Genomic DNA, 21,531 nt, shown 5'->3' with positions numbered 1-21,531 from the left:
TTGCTGGAAAACCATATTAAAGATTTTAATTAAACAACTGAAACATTAACTTCAGTAGCAAATGTTTTTTGTAGGACTAAAGGACATAACTGCCTATTTTTACCTTTTAAAGATTTAAACTAAGCATCCTTTGTAGTTCTACTTTGCCTAAAGGGGGAATTGACTTGATTTGTGCACTGTACTTCCATTTTAATTACTCTGTAAACCTAGAGGGAACTTCTATATGAACTTTTCAGCCTGTTAAAATCAGTGACACTGCACTTAAAATGGAGAACTCTAGACCAAGATGAGAAAAGCTTTATTATTATTATTATTATTATTATTATTATTATTATTATTATTATTATTATTATTAATAATAATAATTTACATATACTTAATCATTATCAGTGGAATGGATCATTATTGTAAGGTTAAAGGGGATATATTTTGCAATGAATGTCACTTAATAAATTACCATACGAAGACAGAACTGAAACAGTGCCGCATTACCTTTCCTTTATCTTAAGCATTGTATCGTATCGTTCTACCTTTTAAGAACAAAGGAACCCCCTTCTGTACACCAGACACTGATAGTAAAGGTTTAAGGTCTGTGAGATTTTCTACGCTGTTGAATTCTGATTATTTCCATTTTCTTAATCCCAGAGAGGCAGCACAGTCAATCCATCATGTAGAAACTTGATTTGAAAGTGGAAACGCCTGGAATCGGTTTCGTTTCACAAACTGTTATTATAACACTATAATCTCTAATAGCAAAATACTTCTATTCTATACTGAATGAATAGTCTTCTTAATCCTATTAAACTGCCTTTTAGAAAGATGGAAAAAAACTGGTGTGGGGAAAATAGATATATTTAACTGCCAGTGAGTTAGCTTGGCACTATAGCAACAGAATGCAAGTATTTTATTGATTCAAGAAAAAAATGTTTGCCCAAGTTTAAAACTAGCTTCTAATAACACTGGTGTATCCAAATGAAATGCCATGGAATCAGTCAGATCCCTCTTTCATACAGCGGTAACCTGGGGATGATATTAGCCATGGGATTTTAATGTCATCAGGTTAAACGTCTTGTCTGAAGTACAGCAACTGGGCTCCAGAACACCACAATGGGTATTGGTTGTAACTGGCTCAACGGGAAGAGTCCGTCTATAAGCCATCAAAATTACTTACTGCAGAGGCTGATTTTCCATGGAGGGAGAGGGAGTTGTTAAGACATTTAGATTGGCTTAGAGGGGTGGATTTCTTTGAGAATCAAACCTGTGAACTTCCTGTCACATTGTTCTAGCAAATAAAAATGAATTGAGAGAGCTTTTGGCACCAACCATTGTTCCCTGGAGCAAGCTGCTAGTGGAATTAAAATGTCCTGGATATGTACTGTAGGTATCAGTGATGTGGCCTGAGCACTGTACTGCAAACAATATATCAATTTTGATGTGAGGATAACCACTAATTGTTGATGTTCATCTGTCTATTAATTGAAGCATGCAAAACTGTGCACTGTATTTTCCATATTTTACATTTACTAAGGGCTACTTTTAAAGGTCATTAGTTCTGATAGTAATGTATAGGTTTTGTTTTTTTTATTTATTTTTATTACACAGCCAAAAGGCAGCTTTTCCTTTGGACACTGACCCTGTAGTAGAGTGATGCTAAATTACTGGGAACTTCCTAACAATATTATAATGAAGGGTTAAATAAGCGCTTTGTGATGGTGGTCCACTATGAAAGGCGCTATATAAAATAAAGATTGATTGATCGTATTTTAACCTATTTGCAAAACAGGCAGCAGGAATTGTAAAAAATAAAATAAAAATTTGATAAGAACTACAGCTGGAATTACCGATAATAATAAAAAAAAATGGTTAAAAAATAAAAGATCAAAGACAAATGTAAAAGTCAAAAAACTGTGGATGAACAAACAAGCAAAATGTTTACAACACAAAAAGAGAAGCAACTGAAAGTGCCACCCTAGTTCAATCAATTTTCCAGGAATAGTTTCTGAATACTTTTGGGACACAGGCTAGCAGATGAAGATGATACTCTACGATGATATTCTTCCCCAGAGAAGTTACAGACAGTTCAGGAACTGCTGACTCCAGGTTAAAATTGTGCTGCACATCCAGTTCTTAGAAGAGTGAGCTGTCCGCTGGGCCCGATAATACAGCATAAGCTTCAGATCTTCAAATAAACTTCAATTAGCTTTGGAAATAACACACTGGCCCATAAGCAAACAGTTGTTTTTAAAAATAAATTAAATAAAACCGGTTCCAAATCTGCAGTTATAAAATCTTAATGTTATAAAATAAACAGATAGAAAAAAGAAAAATGGAAATAACCACACTAAAAATCAAAAGCCACAGGCATCAAAAGTTAGTTAAAAAGACAACTTTTTGAAGTAATTGCCACAAAGAGAAGTCTGGAGCAGACTGCTTCAGGAGTGCTCTTGGCAAAAACATCACACACATTGGCAAAACTTTAATATGCTCAAGCCGCTAAATGCAAACTGACACAGCAAGGTTGTGTCAGGCAACACAAAAAAATAGCATATCTCAATTTATTACAAACCAACATAACAAAAGGGATGCAGTTTTATAATTCATGGTTCAGCACACAATGCACATTCCCTCTGTATGAATATAGAATAGGTATACATAAGAAATAAGACTCATCAGTTCCCTGGGATTCTCAGGAGTGCTTTTGATATGTGATACAGCACAATAATGACTGAGAACCTTTACATGAGTGCATTAAATGAGATCAGCCCAAGATCTGTTTAAAAAAAGATGGGTTTAAGCTAGAGAAGGAATCTCTTTGATATGACCTCCATAGTAGAACGGTGATATAAGCATCCACGATGAGATGAGTTCCTGTGCTTCCCTGCCTACTTCAGGCAGCTAATATCTGCACTTGTATGTAATATTTATATAGGTGCATTATGTAACAACACATATTTAGATTATTTAAAACACAAGTACTGTATTAAGAAGAGTCCTTGTCAGGCAACTAATGTATGCTTGTATGGATTTTAATATTTATGCTGAGCCGAAACCTCATGTTTATCTGCATGAAATATATACTTCCAGGCAGATGTAATAGATCAACAGGACACAATGCAAAAAGACAGAATCAAAATATGATTAGTTCATGCTGTCAAATGGACCTCACAATACTGCATCACACTCCCTTTCTAATCACTGGATCTTTTCTTATTCTGTAACTCAGATTACACTTTTGATTTTCAGAAATCACTGCAACACATCACTGTCAGATACAAAAACAGGAAATGAAAACAGCCTGTTTGAACTGTAGAGTTAATTGTAAAATCGGCCTCCCTCAAGGTTCTGATGGTGATGTTTTCTTTTTTTTAATTCCGGCGGACTACTACTCTGTTGAAAAGGGTCTACTTAATAACGTCTGTGACAAAATGGGAGTGAACCCAAGCCATACACTTATCTTCTTTGCTTAGAAAACTCCACGCATTGCTCACGCACTTTACCTGGCTAAGCAAATGTGTTCTTCTGGTTTGTTCACCTCAACATTTCTTCTCCATTAATGTTTAGTCATGGAAAATGTATATTAATTGAAGTAGTCCCAGCAAACACATGCTGATCTAAACCTCCTACTGGAAAGTGCAACACAGTGGCATCCCACATGAGAACGGCGACAAAGATACCAGAAGTCATTACTGACTGGAGACAAACAGCACCTACGTCTTCCATGGTGCAGAAGGCATTTACACCTGATGGTGTGAATCCATGAATCATGTTTCACCTTATTCAAAAGTAACAGTTCTGTCTGAAAGAGTTTAAATCAAACTTACAGCACTGCATGCATTACACAACACCTTGAGGGTAACGAGTGGTTCTGTGATGGTCTGGAGGCAGGGGTCTAGGGTTATTCTCTCTATTTACAGTAGATAGCAAGTCAAGGTAAATGGTGACTCAAGGCAGTGATGTAGAGGTAAGGGACAGCAAGGATACACCAAAATGATGCATCTTATAGAATGTACCAAGGTCACTTTGGAATCCCAGTGAGGGTATTGATCTGCATTACAGGGCCAACGTATGTCACATGGACCAAATTTATTAATCACTATTCTCACTTTTTAAAATGATGGTAAAAAATTCTTATCTTCCTAATTATGACCTTATCTTCCAAATTATGGCTCTTGTCATATTATGTCCTACAAAATTAATTGACATTTGTTGCACCTAAATCAGTTATTTTATTTTATGAATACATAAACTATGCAAGCATATGCAGAAGAGAAAAAAACAACAAATAACAACAGCAACAAAGCCTGATACCCATACTCCATTTTATAATTGGACGGGTAGCTGTTATTACTGTTTTTCAGTATACCTTGGGGGGCAAGGTAGTTTTAAAGTCATTTTAGTGCATCATAACAGTTTTGACATTTTTAGTAAAAAGCGCACGGCCAATTTTCTCAAAGCAATAACACAATTTGAACAATATAAAACTATCAAGAACAAATCCTTCACCTGCTCCAAGCTGCAACTACGTTATTTAATGGCCCTTTTATGGCACTATAATGTTTATTTAATATAGGCCTAAATGCAAAGTCAGTAAGGCAATAAAGAATGCAAAGCATATTTTGTTAAGATTTTAAACCATTAAGATTCTAGTTGGAAGCAGAATTCCGTTGTGATTTGGTTTCTCGGTAATCACCTGATTAGATAACCTATTTGACTTGTGTATTTAACATTCCTACTGAGTTTGCAGAAGTTTTACAAAACAGGTCTCCTTAGGGAAAAGAACAGCAGGAAGCAGACTTTTTCAACACTGCGGCGTGGGTACTTTCAATGTTTAATCACATTTTTAGAAGCAATACAATAACCTTTGTAGTTTTATAGATGAGAAGTAAAGATTTCTGTTGTTTATCAAGAGGATTTCTAAATTAAATTGAATTCTGGGATCTGCTTTGTGGGATTTATGCTCTGCCAGGGTATTATGGGTAAAGCAGTTTAGTCAACATTGTGCGAAAAAAGTGTCATTGTTAATATATAACAGCAATGGTTTATTGTGCTTTAAGGAAATGACTGCCAATCTTCACACTCTGTTGCACACAATGATTAGTCTGGTTGTCCTTCTTAATGAAAACTGCAGAAGTGAGAACCAGGTATTTAAAAAGCTTTTTATACCAAGTATAAAAGCTTAAGAAGACATTTTACCAAGTTTCTTTTCAGCATATGTGGTATGATGGAGTGTTTAAAGTTATGGATTGTATTTGAACACATATGACAGCAGGTTCACAATCATGAAGATGTCACCCTTAGTTAATTAAGCATGTGATATAGGTCATTTTATTGCATCAGATAAGCCACAGCATGGGTGGATTTACCCCAAGAGCCCTCTGCATTTGCATTGCACTGCAATGAGCCACAGCTAAAGAACAGCATCTCTTTACCTTGTATCCAGATGATTTGATGTGGACTCCTCTCTTGGTCAGTGTAGATTTCATTCGCATAAAAAACGAGCGCTCCAGCGTATTGTCAGCAGCTAGTAAACTGGGGCTGGTGGATTCCACTGTAAACACAAACAAAAACCCAATGTGGAATTAAAAATAGTCTACTGTATGTCAAAGTTATATTAACTTCTGATTACATGTATGTTCTACCATAGATGTATAATCAATTGAACTGGTAAGAGAAATGTTATTGATGTCATAAAGTACAACCTTTGATATGACATTGCGAGGAACCTTCTTGAATAAGTCAATCACCGCTCAGTAAAACATTTGTTCTATACATTCCAGAAGACAGAAGCCTGCTGCTGTTAAGTGAGTATATGAAGATAAAAAGCAGGTCACTTAAAGATGGAGATCTAAATAAAACAAGAACTGGTCTGAATTGTGAGTCATATAAGGAAACAATGCACGTAAAAGTCGGGACATCACCTTTCTGCGATTATCTTTTGTGTTTTTTTGTTGTTTCTGAGGACTTGAATTAAATGTCACTTAAAATCTAACTAGTCCTTTATCACTCTAGGGAAAAGCCGAGCTATGTTATATTTAGTCATTTCATTTCTTCTGATTAAATATGAATAACTATGACATTTTTCTCATCATCTAACACAGCAGAATACGCCAACAGCTTTTTAATACACTATATAAGCACAACCCTCAGCTCTAAGAGTTTAATTCGCCCCTCTAATCCAATCACATCAACCTTATTTCTCTTATCAGAGATTCCCATTTTGAATTAAGTGAGCTCATTAGTTTTAATCAAAGCCAGAGAGATCAAAACTTACACTTAAATGCTTTAGATCAGAACTGTCACTCAGCTGTGGAGTTCTATTTTACTAAAACACAAGATCAGAGCCCTTTAGAACTTATTTTTTTCATTAGGCATGATGATGGCTTAAAGACGCAGCATGTATTTTTAAAAAACATTTTTAGACTACACTTAAGGTCATTCCCGTTGAGTATTTTTGGCACCCAATAAAAAAAAAAGTCAAAGTGATGGCAAATTCTACCTCTTCCATCTCACAGGATAATTCTGAATGTAACCTTCATATCATGTTGTGAATGTACATACATATACCATCATTTATTATTATTATTATTTATTTCTTAGCTGACGCCCTTATCCAGGGCAACTTACAATTGTTACAGGATATCACATTATTTTTACATACAATTACCCATTTATACAGTTGGGTTTTTACTGGAACAATCTAGGTAAAGTACCTTGCTCAAGGGTACAGCAGCAGTGTCCCCTACCAGGGATTGAACCCACAACCCTCCAGTCAAGAGTCCAGAGCCCTAACCACTACTCCACACTGCTGCCATGTTAGGGTATACATCCTTACATGGTATAAAACCAGTTTACTATTTGTTTTTGAAGTGGCACGCTTAAACAAATGACTCTCAACAGTAGCTTTCAACAGAACAAAAATGGCTGTTGCACCAACCTACCCCATTGGTACATTAATCACAAAAAACATCAATCAGTCTGTTTTAATGACCTAAACAGCAGCAGATCTAAATACTCACACACTTTAAACTCTATATTAATCCTGCTGGTGTTTTCCCCTGAGGGTGATTTATACACCACTGCATTAACATCACCAAATATAGTGGAAATAGGTCCATGTCAGAGCGGTTTAATGAGTGGCAGAGGTATTTCAATCTGCAGCTGTGTAGATCATTAAAAGATATTTCAATGAATATTTCTGTTTTATACTTCACATTACATATTGAGTATTTATGGCCAATTTATGGACCCGTTTTTGGGCCACACTTCACACTTGCGGTACTGCTAGTCAGTTCCTTATTTTTTGGTTTACATTCAATTTGAATGTCCAAAAAACATTTGAATAAAAAAATAATAATATCAGGTTCGGAAATGCTCATTAAAAAAGTTATAATTAATAAAACCATTTCTATCAAACTGCAGTTTGCCAATACATGGGTTTTTAATAGTATTGTTGATTATTAACAAGGCATAACAGTTCATTATAATAAGATGTTACTGATATTTTACTAGTATAAAGCTTCATGTCGTTGTCATGAAGGACATGGTTACATGTTCTTGTGTTACTATATTGCATTTTAATTTGAGTTATAACCATCTAATATTGTTTAAATAAATCTTTGCTGTTGACTTTTCTACAGATACTTAAAATGTTACCACAGTTTCTGAATACAATTTACCACACTGCAAAACAATGAGTGTTATATCAAAAGCCGTTCCAAAATATCAGAGAAAGCAATACCATAACTAAACGTAGCTAAGAGAATACATAAGTCAAGTTTAAGCATCATGAAGCCTCATTAAGTCTGGGTGGGGGATCTATTTTGTTTTTAGTTTTTATTCATTTTATTTAAACATTCGTTGGCCAAGATATAAACCCATTCACATGTTTCCTCTTGCACAGCAGTAGAGAGTGCTGCTGGTAACTGCAGCAAATGCACTGCTAGTATCATGCAGCAACAACAAACCTAATAAAACACAACTAATAAACACTGTAGGTGATAAAAATCAGCAGTTAGGCAATTAATTCAGCTGCAACATTATCAAAAAGAAAAAGGGCACTATTGTCATGACAAAGTATTCAACCATTAGAGAAGCCCACTGAGACCTGGTCTCACAGACTTTGTAGATTTTTCAGGATTTAAGTAAATAATGGATTTAAATTTAGCACTGAATTGAATAATAAAACAAAAAACTGCCTTACATAAAAAAGCCTAGTCCCTTATCTCACACCCCTTTCATATCCAACTTAGTTTAAGAACACTGTTTATCGAGGTTTGTGAATAATCCTTCATCAGTGTGTTTCTTTTACCTCACAATGTATGGTACAGTATTTGAAGTTATGGGTAAAATATACATCAAAACCTTTACTATATGTACGACTTCTGCAAAATACCTTGTAAAAGCCCCTTAAATCCACATATTTTGCATGATAGCCATTTTTCCCCCAGGATCAGTAAAAATACCATTCTTATTAGCTTCATGTCCGAGCTAGGCAAACTGTTTCTGAAACAAATCATATTCCCTTGTATTTTAAATCAGCATGCCAGAGTTTGCTGCCAATTTGCCACAGAAATATGTCTGAAACAGATGCACTCCTTAAGGGTATTTCTAGTGACCTTAGTAATAACATTTGGTCTGCAATATCTTACACACAATGATTGGCATATACCAAATCTGACCTAGATGTACAATTATCCAAAACTGGCACTTTCCAAATGTCCTGTGGAATTCCCACGTGCCAATCTGAAAACATATTTGTCCAGTTTTCTGACACTGTCCGTACAGCAGTCTGACATTTTCTAGTTTTAAACATGTATTTTCTTATGGCCAGTTTCATGACATTGCCCATGTTTAAAATATGTATGAATTGGTGTCTTTACAAATGCTAGTCGCCCCCTGTTAAAGCATGTAACTTTTTATGCTATACAGGTTAGTACAGACTACTTCAGATATCCCACTATTGACAACACTAAGGGCAGATTATAGCAACAGCAATACAGTAATAATTTTAGATTTATATAGGGAAACAAATGTAATTATGAAAAAAATAAGCAATTACAAAGATGCTGTAGTATATTAAAATATATCAAATAATAAAACAGTAAAAACATTTAATTATTGTGTTAAACCTCCCCTCCCTATTCAAACAGATTCAACAAAGGGAAATTACAAATGTACCAAATCAAAACCACAGATAACGACACAAACACATTCAGAAATAAATATGAAGTTGCATGTCTTGCAATAGTGACATCTTTACAGCATCAAAATGGTGATTGCAATTAAGCATGGTCTGGAGCATTTTCGAATTCTGAGACAGACACAGTTTTAACCTCAGAATACAGTCGCATGTGATTTTTTTTAAACATATTTTTATTTCTTTGCAGACATATATTTCCTCTCATTCCATGTGTAACTAGCATGAGTCAGGGTACAGTGAAATACTGATCTTTAACCGATAGTGTAAACAATCACAGTGGGATGCAAACTGTACCCAAACTGTTAGTCATTGAGGATGGACATGCTGCCTTTAATTTTTCAAATTTCATTGTCTCTGATTTTGTCAATCAGACATGAACCCAATTGGCAAGAGTTTTAAACAGACCCGGGTTTAGCTGCTGCTTACCGTAAAAACCAGTGTATAAGTCGCACCGTGTATAAGTCGCACCGTGTATAAGTCGCCCCTGCTTTTTGAGACAACCATTTCAGGAAAAAGCCTATAGGTCACACCGGTGTATAAGTTGCTCCCCCCTTTTTAGGACCCCCTAATACCTAGAAAATAGACTTATACAAAAGGTTTTTACAGTAAGTTACATAATTTTACTGCACAGCAATGAAACAGGATTTGGTAAAAGTCACTCATGAGAAACAGAATGACAGTACTGATACTATGGGTTCATGAGGTACTGATACCGATAAGGTGAATGCTGGTATCCAAAAATCTTGTTGACCATCGCTTGGTGTCCCCGCCTGCCATTTGCTTTTGTACAGCAGTGGATTGTTGTTCCACAGCCACCCCACAAAGAGGTCATGTATCTGCATAGACTTTACAAATATTAAATACCTACAACAATTAATAGAAATCACAACTTTTAATGGCGCCACTAAAAACTGTTGTGCGGTATTTAAAGAGTGTGTCACAGTGTTGTAGTGCAGTTCCGAAAAATATAATATTTTTATTATATAACAAATATTTGTTATATAATAAAAACACATACAAACATTTTTGTTTTTCCAGGCATACATGTACTCAAAGCTCCACACTGTAATTGTCAGGTTTTATAAAGCTATGGTATTGTCAGGTTTTATGAATGGGAATTTAGAAATCTACCTACTAAAGTAAGACCAAGGGTACATTTTGATTATAACTGGTGCTAGCCTAGCGTACTGAAAAGCAGTAAAGCATCACCACTTAGTGAATTCAATGTTTGCAGTGATTGCTCCATTAAAGACTCTGCAGTCGAGCACAGTGAGACACTGCTTAGGAAGAAAGACTAGGCACGACTGAGGCAATGATTTTTGAGTAAATACAAGCTTGCTGCAATGTTTAAAAAATACAAAAATTGCACTCACGAAGGATAATTCAGTCTCACACTGTGTAAAATGAAACATTTTCTAAGCAAATCCTGCAGAGAATTGGACTGCTGGAGTATACATTATATTGAGTGGGCCCTTGGTCCTGGAGGAGGTAGATGAGGACAGCAGAATCATTGCCCATTCATTGCTGAAATGGGGTTCATGTCCAGATGGAATAATCTGATACAAACCTTTTCAGTTTGTTGATTTAATAGTCTGAAATCAGACTTCCATTTGTTCTCTGAAGGATAAATGACACAAAAGCTATAACTAGTATACAGTATAGTGTAAATTAAATTAAACATTTGCACATGCTTTTATTCTAATGTTTATCAATCTTTATAAAAATAAAATATAAATAACATATCAATAAATGTTTTCTCTGTCTAATGTCAAGGTCACCTTGTGCCAGGATATTATATTATGGACGTTCACTAAAGTATTAATATACTGTTATGCCAGCAACTGATATGGCACACTTTTGGCTGCAAAATCTGTTTCAAACACTTGCACCCAAGTGCTGGTAAATATGTTCTGGACAGGCCTGTAAGATTTTTTGTTTGTCGTTATCTGGCCTACACACAGCACCCCAGTTTATCCCAAAGAGAAGAGCAGGCCAAGGGAAATTTGAGACTTTTATTACTGGAACCAGTCCTGCACCACTTTGCAGTGTTGTAAAGAGTATTGTTTTGTTTGAACAGGTAGAGATAAACACCATAATACTGCACAGAGGTGGTAGGGAAAAGGTGTGATATACTCCCCCTAATAACTGGACTGGACCAAGTCCATACCAGCAGAAACTCACTGGTTGAGATCCCATTGCTTCCTTGATAGTTGGAACGATGCAGTCAAATATAGTTTCTCCAAGTTTCTTATACCTATGCATCGGATGAAAAATATGTGTTCACAGATTCCTTGTTCCTCAGAACTGTTTTCCCTGTGCCCTATTCTCACTATTGGTAACTCCTGTTACTTTTTTCCAATGGTGAAGTACCCTATATTTTTTTATAATTTTGTTAGAGTAACAATTTACGCTGGCTCTTTCCTGTATAACTGCTTCTGAGTATTGTGATGCCATTTTCAAACGATTGTACAAATTGTGTGATACAAGCCACATGACAGGACATTTCAGTGATCAAATATACAAAATATTTTTTGTTTGTGTAGATACTGTATTATTACTGGCACACATTTTATATGTCACCAAATGATTTTTTGTGTACTGTCATACTGCACACTGGGCATTTGAACAGTGTTAATGCTGAATTTTTTACAACCTATATTCAATTACAAAAAATAAGTCCTTTGAGCAGTCAGTAACAGTGATTTCTATTAAAAAGTCATGTTCAATCTTCTTTGTTGATGGAACAGAACAGCTAACACTTGAAACATTGTACATGTTCCAAAAGGTCAATAGTTATTACATGGAACAAAATGCCTTTCTATCTTTCACAGTGTTTAGGGTTTTTGCCGTCTTCCAATAAACTTTTAAATTTAAGAAAACACTCAACACCGCAGATGGTGTATAGATTCCTATTTCTCTTCTAATCTTCAGAGGCCTGCGTCGGGAACAAAAATATATTTATGGACATAAAATTAATTCCATATTGAAGCACAGGATTCAGAATGCCACAATCTAAATTAGAATAATGGCATTTAAAAAAAAAAATCCTCATAGGATTTTTTGAGTGTTGATAAACAATATTTTTTCATTTAGAAAGCTGCATTCCCCTAAATGTGAAACCTTTGGTGCAGATTTGAGTTTTCTGTAACAGAATACTGGGTGTCTACGGTGTGGGATTTATACACTATAATAAATATGCACACATTTTCATTTTTATCAATATGGCTCACTTACTAAGCATCCAAATTGTTGTAGACATTTTTTCTATAACAAATTAAATCCATCATGGGAGAGGCTTCTAAATTATGTAGCCTTTCTTGCAAAAAAACACATTAATGTAAACCCCCCCCCCCCCCCCCCAAAAACCATCAACCACCTCAGAGTAACAAACTATAGTTTTAATCAGCAGGATATTACAATATTTATACACTGAAATCAGGCACTTTCGATTACTGTAATGGAACCAGTAATGTTATGTTGCTTTATGTGACTAGCTTAATATCAAATAAACTGAAAGCAAATGATTTTCAATAACTTGAACATGTAAAACTGGTGTACAATAATTGGAGAGAACCAAAGGATTTCTTTTTCTAATGTTCATTCCTCTACCCACAGTATAATTTCATACTTTCCTTTTACTTCATTTGTCGTCAGGCTCGAAGGCTTGAGCTTAACAAAAAAGCCCTTTTTACTTTTTTACTTTTTTGTACTTTGTAATGTTAATGCTATATTTTTTTTTACTTTTGATTACAAATCTACTTAGGCATAATGAATCTGAGCGCTACACTCTGCAACACCTAGCTGTGTTATAGTCAAGAGAATTAGCAGTAATATATTTTGAACCTGTTCACTCAAATGCTAATGTGTATATATCTTGTTGTCAGTACTGATCTCCTGACTTGTGCAGCAATCAACAAATGGTGGAGTATTTGCTGTCACACAAGCTGTGACCATTACTTTAATTACATACCATAGAAAAAAACCTTTTCTAATGAGCAACTCTTCTCACAAATGGTTACTGGCTCACCCTTTTGTCCTTGGAAAAAAAAAAGCTGCAACAGATGATTTCAATTCAAATTTAAAACATTTGCACAAACACTTCTTTCAAGAGGTAATACATATTACCTCATACATAATATTACACATGTCAGCAAGCCAAGGTATAATTAGAATTACACAAATGTTCATATCTATGGTTGCATTTATGCTAAATAATAGGATTAAATACTAGGATTAAAATAAACATTAAGTATCACCCAGCGAGCACAAAACAGTACATTTAACATCCCTTCCATATTACAGAGAGTCATTTTGACATGTCAAAGTAAATTGCTAGGCTCTGAAGTAAAATCCACAAAAAGGGAACAACAAACATAAAAAAAAGTGAATTATGGAGCTCAACTCTTCTCAGATGCACTTTCTTTCCATTATATAGTCAAGGTTAATATTTTACCCATGAACATTATTCAGATTGAGATGAAGTTTACTGTATGATACTGGCTTGGTCAGAAGTAATTCTTAGAAAGGTTTCAGAAAATACATACATCAATTTTAAACTGTTTTAAGGTGTTTAATACATCAGTTTTAACAAGCTAGGAATTCACCAGTTTAAGATTTGATTTTAAGGTCATTCTCAAAAGTTTGGATATGCAATACCCTTTTACACAGCCACTAATATGCAAAAAAGATTAGATTTTCTATTTCAATGATATCCTTCAATAGAATGTCCTTTACACTACATTCACACATAGCAAATAGTTGGACCTTGCAGTGTCCCAGCTGTCAAAGCTGGAAATTAGACCAGTCCTGCAGACTATGATCATGTCAGCGAAACGATGATCTACTGATCAATCAGCGGTGCAAGTGAGGCTTCACAGTACAGCACATGTATGGTATACTGCCAGTTTCACTGCATTCATCCTGCTTTGAAGCTCTGCCATTGTATTTCCCAACACCATAGAGAGGTGTTGAGAAATAAGTTGATTTTAACCCCAAGTGGAAAATCATGATTTATCAAACTAATCTCAACTCCTTATTGGAAATTATGCAACTCAGGTTGTCTTCAAAAGAAGATTAACAATGATACTGGTATCATTCAGGGGTAGTTCCTTACCCATCACAGGACTTTAACTCTAGACCCTGGAAATGCTGAAGAGAGAGGCAAGACTGAAGAATCGGGTGACGTCCAAGGTCACAGATACAGGAAACTCACATGCCAATACTTTCACATACCTTTAAGCTGTCTTTTTAATACAGTGAATCACTTCCGTCCCGGGTGTTTTGATTCTTATAAGCCGTTGATTCTTAAAAGCGGACCAATATGATTACTGTGGTGCAGAATCAAACTTAGTATTTGAATGATAAGAGCTTGTTCCCTGGCTGCAGTGTAATGGGTTGACCACTAGATGTCATGAGTTCCCGCACGTATGCACGCTCACGAAAAATTTACAGCTGCTTTTCCTTAACGAATTCTGGATAATAGTCAATTGGTTAACTGCTTGTTAAAGTTAATGACACCTTGATAGAAATGGCTTAGCCGATAGCTTTGTGATGGGGGTATAGAAGCGTAAGGAAGCGGAAGTAACAAAAAGAAACCAAAACTCAAGTAAGAGATCTAGTGTTTGTTCCACACGAAGCACTGTTAGTTAGTGCTCCAGCTGAGAGGCAGGTTTATTTTGTTTGTTTTATTAGTGGTTGTTTCGCCACCGCAGTGTAAAAAAATAAAACAAACACTGTTTTAAAACAGTAAATCAAGACTCCAGCCTGATAATTTACACTGTCCTTGGCCACTCTGTCGCATTACAATTAGCAAAAGCATGCCATCAGCAGTTTAAATACAGTATACAGATGTCAATGGTGCTCAATCATTGGGAACAATACATCAAAACAAGTCCTCGTGGGTAAGCAGTTTGTTATATGATCACGATTATGTTTACTCAAGGCTGCAGAATCCTATTTTACTACAGTATACTTGATCGTCTCGTGAGGGTGACTAGTTTAACTGCCGTGCGGTGTTACTTGCAATGGCCTTTGAATTAAAATGACATTACAGTACAGTATTCTATGGCTTACTTATTTTTTGTTGTGTCACAGTTTTTCATTAAGCGGAGATGCAAAGCTCTGCAATCATCCCTCCTCCTCCTCCTCACCGCGCCGCAATCCCACTCCCTCTATATGCATATCACACAATAACACTGCTGTACTCAGTATGTATTCAATGAATGTGTATTCACTTTATTGAAACACATTTTCACTAACAGAGAACACAAAAAAACATACCTGCACAATGAAGCGGCGCAGTCACGTTTGATTGCACTATCCACGCTGCGTACGTGCCTAATCACGCGAGATGTGATCAAATTCAAATTCAAAAACAGCTTTTATTGGCTGTACACATCAATGCATTTGATCAAGTACCGTATTACATGTGGTCAGTTTGCCCCGAAATGATTCTTATAAGCGGATTGCTTGATTATTACAAGCAGATTATTTTACATTGGTTGGTATAGGAATGATTGGGTCCCAGTGGTTTTGATCACTATATGCGGGTGATTCTTATGTCAGTGATTCTTATAAACGGACTGCACTGTATAAGAGATGCAGAACTAAAAGAACCTGAATGTATTCTGATTGGAGTTAAAAATCTGAGCCAGGTGGTCACCCTACTGGTGCAGCATCAAGTTCATTCAATGACACTCATCTTTCTCTGTTCATGGACAACTAGGAATACCTTTTGTCAGGGAGTCCCTTCCCACCCCTTGAGAAAGCGATGCTTCACAAGTTTCTCAGAGTGTAAATTGCTCCTAGAACTAAAACCTATTACAGGCACTCACTGAAACCGCTCAGTCTCCTGATTGTCAGCTTGACCCAAAGGATTAGTGCAACTTAAAACATATTCTTCATTTTCCTCGCAGTTGCGCCTAGTGGTAGAGTCGGAACCCTGTGAACAACATCAATCAATACAATTGTCTTATTCTGAGGATTTTTAATATTATTTTCCTCTCTGGTCAGAATACATCTAGAAACACAAAATTATTTCCTGGCTGATAATACAACTCATCTTGTCTGGCAGTGGGATGTGAACTCACAACATGCTGATGCAGAGGGTCAATACACCTGCACATAGGTTCTTGCAGAAAACAACAATCTATGCATATGTATGTAACCCCTTCTAGAATACTGAAGTCTGGGATTGCCAGAATATTGCTCTCTGAGAGTAAAGGTTATCGTGTTGTCAGCTGTGGTCTCTCGCTTATTTCTGGTAAATCCTCAGAGTGCATAACTAATGTCAAGATAACCTTTGTCCCGTCTTAAATCTTATATCTGGCACAGCAGAGGGACACATAGTACATCTATTATTAATATGGAAATAAGGGTGAAATTGCAACAACACAAATTTTATCTGCAAAGGTTTTATCTGGTCTTATGTTGATTCAGAGAAATGGTTACATACCAAGAGTGGAGATGTCAACAGAAGATAAAAGCATTCTTTTTAAGAATTTATTCTATATATTTTGAAAAATGTCGGATTGAAAACACCGAAGGTTCAGTCTGCTGCTTGTCTGCAGGGTAGGTGAATCACTGGCAGCTGTAGTGCAAGCTTCCATAGAGAATGCCAGTTACTCTGGCCTGGAGGGACCATTCTCGAGGGACTGAAGAAGCAGTGACTATTACCTTGTCCAAAAAAAATAAGAATTTCCTGGCCTCTTGCCAAAGAAATGGTGATGTTGATATTTTAATGTTTGCAAATATTCACTGGGCTGAAACCTCCAAAAATGTACACCCAAACTGTCATGAAATACCTTCCCATGACTACTGATCTATGAAAGCCTATTTTAGTTATGCTGCGCTGCACTAAGCCCCGACAAAAAAACATTTTAAGCATTCTTTGATACAAAACATGCAGCTTAATGTTTCTTTCTGTATACGATTTTTTTTGGCCATGACATTATAACAATGAGCAGAGTCGAGCATGGGTTGTTAAGAAGTCTGTCCTGTCAAAGCGCGGCTGTAATTTTCAGCAAAGCAGTGAACTAGGGAGAGCATTATCATTAGAAATCAGCCAGAACAGGGATATAAAATAGAATAGCAATAACATTTGTCAGAGAGCTGACTGCAGTCAAAACTAATAATCGTGAGTTCAAAGATAAATGCTGACACTGCAGTCATCGCGCAGCAGCTATTAGTGCCTTATGAAAACAAAGAAGTGCTGCTGAGGACTTTGATATGGTGCGAAAACTATGAAGAAATGTAATTTAAGATGCTTAATTCTAGAAACTTACACAGCACACCAGAACTGTCATGGACAAAAAAAAGAAAAAACAAAAATCTGTGATTTTCATTATTCAACAGAAAAATGTAATTTAAACATTCTAATTATTTTGTTTCATTAATATGACATTTTAATTGGTTAAGGTATTTGCATAGTTGAAAACTGAGCATGATAAATAATACCACTGTCAATCTTAACATGGTACTGTAGGTCTACAAGCATGAAAGTCAATGCACCACATGTTTGGTTTTCTTACTGATGGTATGTTATACTATTAGAGAACATTAAAGAATTCATACATCTTCCTTTTCTCAAAGTCAATTTCTATAAAGGCTTATTGAAATATATGTATTGGTTAACAACAAAGGCTGAAAGCCAGCTGCTACTGAGGTAAACATACATAAAATGTTCTTTTTTATTTGCTGCATGATACATTAGTGCTAAACATGTGGGTGGAAAATTAGGTCTGAATATACCAGTACAGGATATAATTACTCTTTGATTAAATGCCATTATTTGTTGACTTAACAAGGCTCAAGAGAAAGTAACAAAGTGACAAAACAAGAAAAGCAAACTAAAAACTGGATGAAATAGTTTCTTACAATGCAGGCTTTTCCCAATCGATTTTTTATAGATAAAAACACACATCAATTAGATCTCAATTTCATTTTTTTAATTGGTTTTGGTGCACAGGACTAGCGATGATGGTATGCATGATTCAATACACAGCAAACACTTTCATTCTCGCAGCAGAACATTTTTACCAGTTTTGCTCATTAGTTAAAGCAGGTGGGGCTGAACAGAAATATCACCAGCAACAAAGCCTATATAAATATAGTCATTGATTGTGATTAATGATTAGCTAATAAAGTGTTCCAAGCTGCCTATTGTTAAAAATCAAAAATTCACAGAATATTAATATAAAAATGCAAAAAACCTTATGTAATAAATATATGTAGTAAAGGTTCTCCAAACTGCTGGGATTTATTTCCTAACCTGTATTGGTCCACCAATACAATGGATCTGGTTTTAATGAATGTATTACTGTTGAGAGAGAATCAATGTTGTGATGTTGCTCCTTTCACATATAGGGTGAAACAAATCATGCAACCAGGCACTCTAATTCAGTTAAGATAGAATTTGTGAGACTATTTAAAACATGCAAGTTAATAAACATGGATTGGTAGGATACGAATATTGTACGAATAACAAAATTAAAGTTGTATAACCCAAAGCTGAACATTGTGTTGTTGCTCTGTATTTTAATAATTTATTATGTATCTGACAGTTTTGAAAATGTAAAAGTGATCTGTATTTTTTATTTGGAGAAATAAGGAAGACATATGTAGCTGTCACATCAGAAACAAACATATGTTGGTTTGAGACGGTTTGCTATAATGTACTATGTAAATAAACCTGCGTACTGTCAAATCCTCGGGTGCTATATCATTCTGACAAATCTATTTAGCCTGGAACAAAGAAGAATGAGGGGGAGCATGACTGAAGTCTTTAAAATCTTAAAAGGAGTTGGCATTGTTAACCCAAACCAATACCTAATCATGTTGTTGAGGCAGAAGCATCCGGATCCACTAAGACGCAACTTGACACAGTTCTGTGATCAATCAGCTACTAGGAACCGGACAAGCTAAGATGGGTCAAATCTCTTTTGTAATTTTTCTTTTGTTCTCATGTTCTAAACTGACTCAGTGGGTTTTATTTAAACAATCTATTACAGCAGCAGGTCTTAATGCTACCACTATTGTAACCCTTCTCTACCACAGACCTCTTGCTCTGTTCTGCACTTACTGCAGTACATTGTAATTCTGGCTGACTCTGAAGAGGATGCTCAGTGCCAAAGATGCCAACATTAACACCTATTTTTTCCTCGTTGTGCTCTGCCAGACGCTGATTAAAACACTGATTCCAATTCACATTTTTCCTTCAAATCAAGCCTTTTTTTTGGTTTGTTTTTTTAAAAGGAAGTGGAATTTCCTGGACAGGAGCTTATGGGATGCTATTGGGTATATCAATGTTGATCCATGTGTCTGTCTGAAGGGTCGTTTACGTAATTCACAAGCATTCTAAGCAAACCTTGGGTTTGTGTTTTGCTTCATTAATTAAATGTAAACTTTGCTTTATTTTTTAACATGGAGGTCTTTCTCATTACAAAATTACCTTTTTGTATTTGTTTATTTTACCCCATTGCAAATGAAACAACTAAGTCCAAAGTTATTCATGGTAACCAGCTGTCTGGGGTGGTTAAAACATATCCAACAAATATATAAATATCGTAAAAAATATCGGTTAACCTACTGTACACTATAATTTCTGAAAAATACATCTTTAATATTGGAAAGCAAATGCCATGTCCAGATAAAATATGTGACACAAACAGAAATAAGTTAAATACGATAGAGAAAAACCCTTGGAACATTATAATAAAAAAAACCCTCACCAATTCTATGATGACCGACAGACAGAATTTACTAAATAATTTGAGTCCCCCTTTCCTCAATCACACTTCTTTACTTTAATCAACTTGCAGGAGTCGCACTAAACTACACTGGGGGCTTTGGGTTGCAGATGGCTGTCTTACTCAAAATGTTCAAGCTTGACTGACCCATTTCATCAGCACTGTCAAAGCCTTGCACTGATACATGTTGACAACATTTAATCTTAAAAATTGAAAGAAATGAATTAATATGCAAATTTCATCAGCTTTGTAATAAAAATGTCCTTGAAAAAACAGAGAACATGACCCCAGAGGAATTGTGTGAATTATCCTGGCTTCGTCGTTCTTTAAGTTAGTCGGAGGTACACGGGTCCACTAGGAAATCAATGTGGATCTGACTTGGAAATAATTATGATGGAAGAACAAAACACTAGCAGGTTGAATAAATGGAACAACTTGGGAAAAGTCTAAGTCGTCTTTGTTATTCACTTTGAATTAATAGGATTAGTTTTAGTTTCAAACCCAAATACACCTCTTGTAATTTTTCAACTATGTTAAATCAACACTTTACTAGCTTGCTTATTGCTCATTGTTTTTTTTAAAGAAAGGTATATGCTGTACACATGCACTAAAGCAAATGACCTCAACTTTACACTCTCAAAGACATTTCCGAGAAGGAAACTGCACCTATTGTATTCACATAAACAAATGAATCTTGCTAGATTACAAGACTTTTCATAAAACCAAGATTACCCATAGACAATGCAATGTTGGCGAAAGAAAAACTTATTTCTAATGACTAGATTAAAACCCTTGTCCTTGTTTATTTATGGGAGGAATGTTAAGGAAGAAACATACTGTACAGAAATGAAAATAAGAATCCTATTGCATAGCCGTTTCACACATTACAGGTTTTAGGTACAAGCTCAGGTGCGTTCTATTAAACTCATAGTAAAACCATGATTAGATCAAACTGCTAAATGCTAAACTATATTAATCAGCTTTTGGATGGTCTGAGACATATAGGATGATTGTGGATGACAGCAGACAAAGTAGAGAAAAATACATGTCTGGAAGCTATTAACAGTGAACACTGTACCTCACTCATGTATTTACTGATAGCTTTGTAAGTCTTGTCCTTTTCAGAACCAAAATATTTTGTACTGGCATATTTGTAATTAAAAAAAATTAGGAAGAATACACCCTTATTCAAATTTGATGTTGCTATTTCTTGCTGTCATTCACGTTAACAGCTGTAAATATTTGTAAACGTGTGCCCTAACTGGAGTAAACTAAACAGCACAAATTACACGTACTGTACACTTGTTAATTGTGACAAATTCTTAAAGAACCACAATTAAGGGACAAACTCATACAATGAAAAGCACAACTAGATTAAGAAATTGTAAATGGTTAAATGTTTAGCAGCAGTAAACTAAACTGAAATGTGCAGACGTTAACTTTACACATCTAATCTGACAGTCGTTAGCTCATGTTGCTTGGAAATTCAGGACTGAACAAGCTGTGGATACAGAAAGAAAATGCATAGGTTGCACTTTCAAAATTAAAATCTCTTCAATTTAATGTAAATCTTTATCTGGATGGGAA

General features: G+C 35.5%; 1 protein-coding gene across 4 annotated transcripts in view; it reads right to left on the bottom strand.

The window, feature by feature from the left end:
- Window positions 1-21,531, bottom strand: part of LOC117422277 (neuronal PAS domain-containing protein 3) — a 237,578-nt gene that overhangs the window by 11,330 nt on the left and 204,717 nt on the right. For all 4 annotated transcript variants that reach the window (XM_058987671.1, XM_058987672.1, XM_058987673.1 and 1 more), the window contains one exon: window positions 5,430-5,548. In XM_058987671.1, coding sequence (XP_058843654.1) covers window positions 5,430-5,548 — 119 coding nt within the window. The remainder of the gene's footprint in view (window positions 1-5,429; window positions 5,549-21,531) is intronic.

This window comes from Acipenser ruthenus, chromosome 15 (genome assembly GCF_902713425.1).
Source record: "Acipenser ruthenus chromosome 15, fAciRut3.2 maternal haplotype, whole genome shotgun sequence".
NCBI classification, from domain to species: Eukaryota; Metazoa; Chordata; class Actinopteri; order Acipenseriformes; family Acipenseridae; genus Acipenser; species Acipenser ruthenus.
This window is presented reverse-complemented; position numbering and strand designations above follow the sequence as displayed.